This window comes from Sturnira hondurensis, unplaced genomic scaffold (genome assembly GCF_014824575.4).
Source record: "Sturnira hondurensis isolate 20B ecotype Veracruz unplaced genomic scaffold, ASM1482457v3 Scaffold0001120, whole genome shotgun sequence".
NCBI classification, from domain to species: domain Eukaryota; kingdom Metazoa; phylum Chordata; class Mammalia; order Chiroptera; family Phyllostomidae; genus Sturnira; species Sturnira hondurensis.
Genome location: NW_028073751.1, coordinates 1,521,421 through 1,533,552, shown reverse-complemented (window position 1 = coordinate 1,533,552; position 12,132 = coordinate 1,521,421). Strand labels below are relative to the sequence as shown.

Here is a 12,132-nt window from a genome sequence, read left to right as displayed (position 1 = left end):
AGTTAGCCTCTTATAGGTCTAATAGAATTTGTGATACGATTAGCTGGGGAAGTATATCCTGGCATTGTTGCTCACTGAAATTTAAGTTAATGAATAAATTGGGCTCTTTCCCCATATTCTTCCTCCTTAGACTTCACTGATCATGTTGCTGAGTTTTGCATGCCATTAAGAGGTAGTGGGTCTTGCCCTGACTGGTGTGGCTCAGTAGATTGGGCATCATCCTGAATACTGAAAGGCCATGGGTTTGATTCCCAGTCAGGGCACATGCCTAGGTTGCCAGCCAGGTCTGTGGTTGGGGGCATGTGAGAGGCAACCGACTAGTGCTTCTCTCCTCCTCTTTCTCCCCCCTCCTCCCTCTCTAAAAATAAATAAATAAATAAATACTATTTGAAAGAAGAAGAAAAGAAGTAGTGGGTCTTGGTGAAGGTGTTTTTGAAGTACTAATTATGTTTTTTTGTGTGTGTCAGAGGTTGCAATCAAAAGTTTTAAAATTAGTTGATATATCCTATGGTGGTGAAAATGGATTCAACCAAGCTATTGAGTTATCTACTGAAGTCCTCTCCAACGTGAAATTTATTCAAGAGAAGAAATTAATAGGTATCAGTGAAATGCAACTTACTTATTATGTGAAATGTTTTTATATGTATATATATGATTATATGAAACAGCGCTGAAAAGGTAAGAGGAAGATTTAGCATTTTTATGTAAGATCTTCCTCAGTGGAATCATTTTTAGTCCTCCTTTAGTCATTAGGTCTAATAATATGTTTATATTTCCATTATTTTTACCCTTTGACAGTAAGAACCCTATTTTAGTCTTACTTCCCATGTTAATCATTCTTTGTAATAGAGTGGTAGAGAGCCTGGATTAAAGATTAGTGTGGCCGTTTGGCTTTGTTTCTGACTTAACTGAGCACACACATTTCCAAATGATTCTTTGTTTGGCCCATATTGCTGCTTTAGAGTCGGTTTCTGTAGCTTCAGCCAGTGGTATCATTTGTCACTGATTTGGGGCACTTGCTCATTTTTAGGTTGGGCTTTTACCTCCCTCCCTCCCTCCCTTCCCTTTTATCTCTATCTCTGATTTTTGAGTGTAAGAGAGAGTGTATCTACAAAGAAAACTTTAATATATGTCCTTATTAACCTGTCCCTAATCACAGGGCGATACTTTGATGAAATCAGCCAGGACACGGGAAAGTACTGTTTTGGAGTTGAAGACACACTAAAGGCTTTAGAAATGGGAGCTGTAGAAATTCTAATAGTCTATGAAAATCTGGATATAATGAGATACGTTCTTCACTGCCAAGGCACAGAAGGTATGAGAATTAGAAAATCAGGTTACTATTTGTTACTGACCTGTGTATTCAGGAATCCTGGGGTGGAGATTAGGAGAGATGGCTGATGTAGGAGCAACGAGAAGGCAGATCTGTACCTCGTTCCCATCTCTATCATTCCGTAGCATATTCCTACATAGTCTCTGTTTGAACCGATAAATGTCTCCTTAAGATTGTTAATTTTTTCTAGAGGAGGACTGTATCTTGAACACCTTCAGTGTTTCCTCATGATAGGAGAAGGATACCCAGTAGACACGCAGTGCATGCTGACTAATAAACATAAGGAAAAAAGGTGGATAGGATGAGTTCAGGAGCCCTTTCATCTAACCCAATTCCTCTCATGGGACTTAACGCTTACTTGTTAGTATATAAGAACCAGGTTAACACATTTTCCCCCCCAATGTTACAGAGGAGAAAATTCTCTATCTAACTCCAGAACAAGAGAAGGATAAATCTCATTTCACAGACAAAGAGGTATGTGATTGTGTTCTTGATTCAGTGGTACATGCAAGGAAAGATAAATCCATACGCTAGAGCACAGCCAGCGTTAGAGTATCCATCTGCCTGGGAAACCAAACCTTGTATTTGTCTGTTGAGGGCAGTGGGAGGTTGTCAGCTCCTATGTGCCACGTACCAGTCTGATTCCAAGGAAGGTGGCCACGTCGTGGTTCCTTATTTTTAAAGTAGTTGAGTATCCCGATCTGCCTGTCCTGCACCATGAAACGTGTGCTGCGGGTGTCACTTACTGTATTAGCTCTTCTACTGAAGTGGCCTCTGTGGGTTTGGTGTAAATGTATCACTGCAGCATAAGGTGCCACCTGCCCGGCACAGGTCCTTTGGTGTGGCAGCTTCCTCCAGTTCTGAGAGAAGATTTTTGGGGGGTGGGGGTGGGGGTTTGTTTTTTGTTTTTTAACAAGGCTGCTCAAAAAGCAATTTTGGCCTGTCTCTTCTGGGCTATTGAATGCCTAGAGACAGTTTACAGCAGCCCGGCTTCTAGAGACAACAACAGGATCCATACGTTGAAAAAAACTGCAAAGCGTGTGTTGGCATTTCATTATTGAGACTAGAGCCTAGGGAGTAATGTTGTTTGAAGTAATCGGAATTTCTGTGCTGTTAACACTTGTGTCACCAGAAACCAGAATTCGCTTAGAGAGTTTACACACATGCATACAATGAAGGGGAGAGTGGTGGAGGCAGGATTGGGGGTCGCTCAGTCTTGGTGTATTCTGATTCCGTTGTTCTGTATCTCGTGGTTTTCCTGAAGACAGGACAAGAACATGAGCTAATTGAGAGCATGCCCCTGCTGGAATGGTTTGCTAACAACTATAAAAAATTTGGAGCTACATTGGAAATTGTCACGGATAAATCACAAGAAGGATCCCAGTTTGTGAAAGGATTTGGTGGAATTGGAGGTGAGTAGCCAGTTGGAAAACTAAACTTAAAGCCAGGGTGTCAGGCCAAGGCCTTTTCTGGAATATCCCAAAATAATGTTACTACTTTTTTTTCACCCCCATTGATTGAGAGAGAAACATCCATTTGTTGTTCCACTCATACAAGCTTTCATTGGTTGATTCTTGTATGTGTTCTGACCTGGAATCAAACCTTGCAGCCTTGGTGTATTGAGACAACACTCTAACCACCTGAGCTACCCGGCCAGGGCCAGGAGCACTTTTTAATCAGTACCTCTTTGCTTTCTGTAACTCTGCAGTGGAGTGGGCCTTCTGTATTCTGTGAACACAGGTGACTTATTCTTTGGTTTCTGTCTCCAGGTATCTTGCGGTACCGAGTAGATTTCCAGGGAATGGAATACCAAGGAGGAGACGATGAATTTTTTGACCTTGATGACTACTAGGTAGTCGACATGGGTCCGGCAAAATGTGCCTCACCCTCCAGCATCCAACCCAAGGAGCATACCCGTGGTGGAATCCAAACAGATCCCTGCCTTACAATTGGAACATTTCCAGAACTTAATCCATGAGCATTGGATATTGAAAAGAAAACCGAAACAAAACCAGACCCAGCCCTACACTTTGGTTTGTCATGGTGTCAGCACAGCAGCTACAACTAAGTCCTAAATGCCACTTTGGACTAATTTAAACAAGAATCCCAGTTTTTACTTTTACTTGATGGTGAAATTGGTTGCTCTTGTATTTTATGGAAAAAATGATTTTTTTAACCTTCATACATAGAAGCAAAAATACCTTAACTGCTGTAAACCTTCAGAAGTTAATAGAAATGAGATCATACTGGTTTGTTTCTTATTTTGATTGGAAAAAATTAAATTGCTGCATTTCGCAGTGACCCATTTACATGGCATTCTCAGCTTAGACTGCATAAGAAGAAATATATGTGGTGAAATGTTGGAACCATTTCTCTCTTGGTCTCTTGTTTAATGTTGTGAAAGGGTGAGCTAATAGGCGATTTCAATTCCACTCCCTCACACTACCCCTCCCGCCTCCTGACTGTCAGTTTCGAGGATGCAAATTGCATTGTAAAGTCAAGCTGACACATGAAGCATTTGAGCCAGTGCACTATTTCCTTCCATCTGTTTTGCAGGCACATTTGTGCAGGGGTTTGGGAGCCCTTAGCATCAGTTGCTTTGACAAGGGTTTCCAAGATCTTAGTCTACTAGAAACCAGCTTGGGATGGACATGATGGGGCTTCTGTGCTATTGGGAGAAATAAAACATGCAATTTAAGTAGAAGCAAAGAAATTTAAAGAATATTTTATTTTGCTTGGGTCTGTCCTTGGTAAAGGGGAGGTGGTTGTGTTTTCCTTGTGTTGGATGGCATGAGATTATGTGAATGTTTTTGATTTTTTAAAAAATGAACTGCAAGGTTTTTCACAGGAACGACAGATAAGACATGTATGGCTGCATGTAATTATAAACCCCTGACCTCCTGGTGGGGTTGGAGCATCTGTTTCGAATATGGGACTTGCAAACACCTCTCATGAGAAATTATGGGAGGGGGGTGGGAAGGGCAGGGGTGGGAAGGGATGGGACACAGCTTCTAGCACCAAGGACTTAACCATGTTGGGTCCAAAAGTGGGCCTGAAAACCTGAAGCTCATGCTTCACAGCTGGACTGTGAGTTGGACTTGACCCCAGCTGACATGCAAGGTCATGACGTGCTCGAGGTGGTGACTGAACAAAGTGTATGGGATGTGCCCAGTGGTAGCAATGGATAAAAGTATACCAGATGGACTTTGAAGGACCAAAGGTTTTAAAAGTCAATTGGTATCACCCCCACACTGATAGGGTAGTGGGGTGCATTTGGTTTTCAAATTGGGTACTTTCAACACTTTAGTGCCTGACTGCTGTTCTTCATTGACTTGACTCAGTCACTTGTAGCTTTATTGGTCTGAACCAGCTCCTTGTTCCCAGGTTGCAGACCTGCCTATCGTTCCAATAATCCTGTTTCACTTGAATGAAGGGAGTATGTCTTAAATGTAAAGTTTCTGGTTCTCGCACTGTACTCTAAGGTCCAAATGACTGTCAATGTGTAACCTGATGTCTCAACCCCCAGTGAGAAGAGTCAGTTCTTTGGTATTCAACGCGGAGGCTTCACTGGAACAGGCTTTTGCTTTGGGCTCTGCTGTTTGTTTGCAGAACACCCAAGAGCGAGCAAACATGCTCTCTTCGCAGCAGTACCTTAGGGTTTTGCCATTGTAAATGGGTCTAATGTGATATGACAAGACCAGAGGAATTGGATGTAAATTTACATTTTTGAATATGCTTGTTGTTTCACATGATACATTTAGGGTATGCAGCTCCTTTTGTAGTTTTTATTTTTACTATTTAAGTTTGGAAATGATGCCAAATTTTTGTATTTCTTTAATCAATGTGTTCTCTTCGGTGATATATATTGCATTATATATTGATGTGTGTATCAATATATACTGATATGTATTACACTTAACATGCAAACACATCAATACGAGGGGGTAAAAACCGTAGCCTTTGCATTCTCTATAGCCTCTACAGAGAGATCCTAAGCAGCAAATTCTTGGTGTTGTGATGTACAGAAATGGAGAAGAGTATTAAACCATATTTAAGAATATACTTTGTGTGCTTGAGATTCTTTAGGACTGTTCCTAGAAAGGCCTGAATGTGGAGATTGAGTGAGCTCTTTAAGGCATGTGTCACTTTAGTCGTGGCCACCTTTTCAGCCTTAGATTTTCATTGTCTTTGCGACATTTTCCGCATGGAAGGGTATGTGCAAAGAATGTCTGAAGTCATGACCTCAAAGTTAAGGCCAGAGGAAGGAGGGTTTAGTTGCTGGGGCCAAACTACTTTGTGTCTTCTCCAGTTCTCCATGCCCACCAAAGGGAAGACTTCACTCACTTTTTTAAGGCATTAGTATGTTATCCCATGTAACAATATTCCATGGAGATGATGTACTCCATCTTATAGGTGATGAGACAGGTCAAAGCAGGTTAAGTAAGCACCTCTTTAGTAGCAAAGCCAAATTTTGTCCCAGGCCTAATTTCAAAGTTGGTTTTCTACATCTGGTTTCCTTTGAATCGATAGAATGGCACAGATGGAAGGAGAGAAACGGCCTCCCGCTCAAGTTTGCACACCTGGCATTGAGTACGAGAGTAAAGAACCATCCGAGAGCAAGCCAGTGGCTGGTGCAGTTGGAGTACTGCTAGGCCAAGTCAGCAGCACTAGAAGATTAAATTTTCACCAAAAGTTGAGGTGCTAGAGCTCCTTTGTGGTACTTGAAGCTTAGAACCAGGAGGATGGTACATGATTTACTTTCTCCAGATTTAAGAAAATGTTTTCAGTAAAATTGACCCATAAATGGCACATCTGTTGCTTTTCATTTTCGGAATACTTTGGCCCATAGTCTAATCTGATGTAGATGGTAACTTTGATGAAACCCATTCACCCCCTGGGAAGGGGGGACCTGCCTGCACATGCCTTTCCTCCTGCGTCTCTACATACTGTTTGAAGTCAGAAGCTGGAAGGCAGCATGGTGGTGCTGGGTATGTGGGCTGTTGGTGCTTGCCTGTCTGGGCCTGCAGTGCTCGCCGTCTTTTGTTCTCTGGCTCCAGTTCTCATGCCATGATGCTCCCAGACAGGCACAGTGGATTCAGGGCTGAGTGCCAAGGTGGAATTTTAAGCCTTGTGCCAGCTTCTCTCTTGTTGCCAATTTGAGTGAGTGCCTGTTGAGACTTCCCACCTGCCAAGTCCCACCCTAATGGGATTGTGCCTCCGGGAACAGGGATTGGCCTGCCAAGGAGGGTTCCAAAGTTGCTGAGGACACCGGTGAACAACAGGAATTAGAGGTGTATGTGAAAACAATTTACCTCCAGGGTTCTCTGATAACCAAGCCCTGTCTGGGAACTTGGTCGTGGGTATAGTAGGAAATTGCTTGGCAGGCTCATCCTGAAGCTCAGTTAAGAGCCAGGGCAGAGTCGGCTCTTCGGACAAATAGCTCTGTTGCTGGCTCTGCCATTAGCTGGGCTTGTGGTTTAGGTAAGTCCCTTTCTTTCCCTCATTTTTTTTTTTTTTTTTTTTTTTTTTTTTTTTTTTTTGGTGCAAAGAAAGTTGTGAATCTAAAGAGTTTTCCAGGTGTAAAGCTTACCAGGACAGTATCATGGTGAGCAAGATATCTGGCTCTGCCAATGATACTGGCAAATTATTTAATGTCTTTGAGCAGCAATTTTCCTACCTGTAACAATGCCTCCTCCGTTAGAATGATGGTAAAGATTAAATGCAGTAAGAAATGAAATGCATAGTACAGTGCCTGGCACTTAGGGGCTCAAAGATGGGAGCCACTCTGTCTGATGATGGTCCCCCACCACTAGCAACCTTGGTCATGCAGAAAAAACCAGGGTGAGTTTGCATTGGCAAACCACGAGGTGGTGCTAGAGTTAAGGATACCGAAGAAATGTGTTGCTTCTGGTGGGGAGAGTTGTGACAAGCATTAAAATGTGGCTGGTATAACCTGTTCTTAAAATTTGGAGAAATGGAGAAAGCTAACTACCAAAGGAAGTAGGGATGAGTAAACAGAGGAAACTCGGAAGTCTCCTTCTGGGCTTCAGGCTAACCCATCTGTAAAATAACTGCAATTACTAATATTTGTTGAACAGTTACCAAGCACCAGGCGGGGTGCTGTGTCACGTGCATTATCTCATTTAATCCTTAGACAAACAATGAGGTAGATGATGTTTTGTATCTGCCAGTCCAAGTTTATAAGCTACTAAGTAGCAAAATCTGGGACTCAAGGACAAGTCTATTAGGTTCCAAGGCCAGTGGAAATGTAGGTCGTTCCTCGCTCGAGGAAGGAGACAAGAGTTGGTGGTTCTGCTGAGAAGATAGGTGGGGGACTCACCAGCCCTTGTGTTTTCAGAGACAACCAATGGCTCAGATTGCATCTGGAAGGCACCGAACCAACAGTTCTGACCTTGCCCAACATACCGTGCTTTGGTCAGCTCACCTTTTCCAGCCACAGTTGAAGATGGATGAAAAGAGCTCCCCTGGACTCTGTACAGGACCTCTATAATTTATCTAACATCTTCAAAGAAGAATACATATGTAGTGAAATTTCTCAGAGACTAGGGCGTCTGCCCCTGCATTTAAATATGTTGCCAGCAGAACAATTAATGAAACTGGAATGTGGACTATAGATAAAAGTACCATATCAATGTTAAATCTGTATTTGATTACTGTGGTTAACGTAAAAGAATACCCTCTTTCTTAGGAAATGCATATTGAAGTATCAAGGGGGTTAAATAAGACATTCATTTGTATTTTCAGAAATTCCAAAAGAAAAGGTAAGAGCATCGTTTAACTGTCCTCAGTGGTTTAGGGTCCTCGTGGCCATCCATTTATTTTTTAAAGATTTTATTTATTTTCAGAGAGAGAGAGAGAGAGAAAGTGAGGAAGAGAAATGTCAGTATGTGGTTGCCTCTTGCGCACCCTCCACTGGGAACCTGGCCCGCAACCCAGGCGTGTGCCCTGACTGGGAATTGAACCAGCAACCCTGTAGTTTGCAGTACCAGCGCTCAGTCCTCTGAGCCACACCAGCCAGGGGTTGAGTCTTTATTCAAGTTTGGTTTTTACTCGGAATTTGGGTTTGAATCAGAGGTCAGCATTTAAAAGAGTTGTGCTAAAGGGTTTTTTCCATTCAGGAGAAATTCTTACTTTAAATCAGGTGGTGGGGATGGGGGCTGAGCCTGGGATTTGGGCCCAAAGTAGAAGGAAGAGGAGCAGAGGCAGGGCCAGGAGAGCAGCTGTTGTCACGTGCCTCAGAAGTGCAATCAGCTTTGGGGTTGGTCTGGTGCTGGGTGAGATGAGGCAATACCAAGAGGCTTTGCAGGGAGGGGGAAGGAACCCTGGGGGCGATGGGAAGAAGGCAGAGCTGCACCTGGGAGCCTAGGGCCCATTCTCAGGACAAAAGTGTCATTAGGCTGGTCCTTTTGTATACAGCCACATCCTTAATGTAGTTCTGTTGCTCCATACTTTCATTTCTTTTTATTTTATTTTATTTATTTTCAGAGAGAGGGGAAGGGAAGGAGAGAGGGAGAGAAATATCAATGTGTGGTTGCCTCTCATGAGTCCCCCACTGGGAACTGGCCTGCAACCCAGGCATGTGCCCTGACTGGGAATTGAACCTCAATCCTCTGGTTCGCAGGCCCGCGCTCAATCCACTGAGCTACACCAGCCAGGGCCATACTTTCATTTCTTAAGGAATTATTTTAGCACCTGAAGGGGACCTTAAATTCCAGTCCCCTCATTAAAGAAATACAAAGCTGAAGCCCAGAGAGCAACATAATGACCTTTCATACTCTAGCAGCAAATTAGAGCCAACAAAATCACCTGATGTTACAATTCCAAATTCAGTGCTCTTAACACATGGATGATCTTGTTGTTCTTCAACTAAGCCTTTTTCTCCCCCTTGTTAGGGATGAGAAAAGGGAGGGTAAGAGAGAGTGAGTGAGCAGTCTGAAACCGAAGACAAAACTGGGAAGGGAAAGGTGGCCAGCCTCCAGGTGGGGTTATGAAAGCTGTTTTGAAGTCACTTCCCTATGAGTCAAAGTTGCCTTGAGTGTGTATAGATTAACTTGCTTGTCCAGTCTGCAGCATTCCAAATTAGCTCCATCTAGTCTTCTCTGACTGTTAGACTTCCGGCTCTTCCACTCTGCTGAGCCACCATACCTGGGCTCAGCCCCTCTGTTCTCCATCCCCACCCAGAGGAAACCTAAAGGGCAAACCCATTTCCAGGGGAGCCTGAAGACCAGGAAAGCAGAGTGGAAATTTCGGAGAGATGTGCTCAGCAGGTATGGCAAGGTTGTTTGGGTTTTTGTTTGTTCGTTTGTTTTTTAGGTTAAGGCAAAGATTCAGTGATATTCTGCTTCATGGGGAAAGGGTTGTGTGGGAACCAGGCTTGACAATCAGAAATCAGGGCTGGATGTCGAATGCCTTCCCCGTGTTAGGTGGCTGTCCAAACCCAAGTGCATTCGGTGGACGAGCCTCGACACAACTCCACGTGGGGCGCCCGCAGCAGTACTAGGGCAGGATGTCACCTGGGGAAGAGGAGTTTGAAGCCCTTCTAGTTAAAGACGCATAGTTAAAGACGCATTCCTGTGCTCAGGGCAGGCCCTTCCCCACCCCAGGCAAACTGATTCTAAAGAGGTCGTCTGAAAGGGGTTCTGCCCCTCCCCGTGGAACTGAGCAAAGGCCCTCAGAAAACAAGTCTGCTTTCAGTTTCCATGTACACAGCCCACTGCTACCTTTATTCCTTATATTTGACTTTGGTTAACCCTGGTCTCCTTTTCTCAGTTAGCAAGTATGTACACACATTTCTGTGTACCAGGCCCCGTGCAAGATTCTGGGATACAGTGGTGAACGGCAGGCATTATCCCTACCTGTCAATGCTTATGGTCCAGCAGGGCAGACGACGGCAAGGAATAACAACAAAGAAGAGAGTATTAGAGGACAATGGGAGGGTAAGTTGTCTCTCACTTCGTCTGGGTGCTCAACCGGCCTGGCGAAATGAGGTGAGTTTGGAGAGGCGAATGGGTTGGTTCTGACTTGATCTAAAGGCCAGGAAGCCATTTGGATTTCAGAACGTTGATTTGTCTCACCCTGGTATCATTTTTGTTGTTTATTAACAGTTTTATTGAGATGTTTATGAACTATAAAATTCACCCACTGTATGTTATTTTTCAAAATAAGTATGTACAGCTGTGCAAACACCACACAACCCAGTCTCCAACACCCCAGAAGGTCTTGTGTCCCCCTTTGCAGTCAGGCCTTGCTGCCACTCCCAGCCCTACACAACCACTGGCCTACTCTCTGTGAGTTTTGCCTCTCCTAGACAGAAACTTCCTATTACTGGGATAATGCAATATGTAGTCTTTTACATCATCAATTTCTTTAACTTAGCTCTAACATGCTAAAAACTTAGCATTTATATTTTTATTGAATTTATTGGGGTGGCATTGGTTAATAAAATCATAGGTTTCAGGTGTACAGTTCTGTAATACATTACCCATATGTTCCTGGGTCTGAATCACGTACTCAGTTTTAAATCTCTTTATTGTAAGGCCAACTGTATATATTCACTCTTTGTACCCAGTTCCTGACACACAGTTTCTGAGGGCCACTAAAAAGCTTCAGAACAGGGACTGGTTACCCAGAAATGAAGATTACAGGGTTGGAACGTCCAGCCCCACCTCGAGGGAGGAGAGAAGGGCTGCGAGGTGAGTTAATCACCAAGAGCCAATTGTTAATGATGCCTGGGTAATGGCACTTCCATAAAAACCTCTCCATAATGGGGTTCAGAGAGCTTCCAGGTTGGTTGGCGAACACTTCAAGGTACTAGGAGGGCTCCTTGTAATTCCAAATGAATTTAAGGATCAGCTTTTCCATTTCTGCAAAAAGGCCATTGGGATTTTGAAAAGGATTGCATTGAGTCTGTAGGTTGCTTTGAGTAGTATTGCCATCTTAATATTGCCTTCCAATCATAAACATTAATGTCTTTCCATTTATTTAGGTCTTTAATTTCTTTCAGCTGTGTTTTGTAGTTTTTCTGTGCACACGTTTTTTTACTTCCTTGGTTAATTTTATTTCTACCTATTTTATTCTTTTGAGTGCTATTGTAAATGGAATTATTTTCATAATTTCCTTTTTTGTATTGTTCATTTTTGGCATCGTTCTGGTTTTGATTCGCATGTTCCAGATGACTAATGATGAGCACTTTTCATGTACTTATTAGCCAGTCATATATCTTTTTCAGTGAAATGTAATCTTTCAGTCCTGGCTAGTGTGCCTCAGTGAATTGAGCACCAGCCTGCGGACCAAAAGGTCCGTGGTTGGATTCCTGGTCAGGGCACACGCCTGGAATGCAAGCGAGTCCCCTTCTGAGGGCCTGCCAGAGGCAGCCAATCGTCGTTTCGCTCCCTCTCTTCCCCTCTCTCTAAAAATAAATAAAATATTTTAAAAAGAAATGTGATCTTTCATTCTTGATCTCTAGTTCTGCATTTCCATGAGTGAAGAGATGTGGAGTCCTATCTTCTTTACTACTTTCTCTTTGCTTTCAGAAAGCACCCAACAGCTCTGGCTGGTGTGGCTTAGTTGGTTGGAATATTGTCCCATACACCAAAAGCCTGGGGGTTCTATTCCCAGTTGGGGCACTTGCCTACACTGTGGGTTTAGTCCCAGTTGGGGCGCATATGGGAGGCAACTGATAGATGTTTTTCACATCAATATTTCCCTCTCTTTCTCCCTTCCTCTCTCTCTCTCTAAAAGAAAAAAAGGCACTTAACACGTGGAGGGACAGCACACTG

At 43.3% G+C, this 12,132-nt stretch overlaps 1 protein-coding gene and 1 long non-coding RNA gene across 2 annotated transcripts in view; both read left to right on the top strand.

Moving 5' to 3' along the window:
• Positions 1-5,393, top strand: part of ETF1 (eukaryotic translation termination factor 1) — a 29,676-nt gene extending 24,283 nt beyond the window's left edge. Inside the window, exons 7-11 of the mRNA XM_037061352.1 lie at positions 468-597; positions 1,160-1,315; positions 1,743-1,807; positions 2,598-2,745; positions 3,103-5,393. Of these exons, the coding sequence (XP_036917247.1) occupies positions 468-597; positions 1,160-1,315; positions 1,743-1,807; positions 2,598-2,745; positions 3,103-3,185 (582 nt within the window). The 3' untranslated portion in view covers positions 3,186-5,393. The remainder of the gene's footprint in view (positions 1-467; positions 598-1,159; positions 1,316-1,742; positions 1,808-2,597; positions 2,746-3,102) is intronic.
• Positions 5,394-9,017: 3,624 nt separating this feature from the next.
• LOC118997604 (uncharacterized) lies at positions 9,018-11,784 on the top strand. The gene is made up of 2 exons (XR_005068693.1): positions 9,018-10,341; positions 11,583-11,784. It is a non-coding gene; the product is annotated as an uncharacterized LOC118997604 (long non-coding RNA).
• Positions 11,785-12,132: the final 348 nt, after the last annotated feature.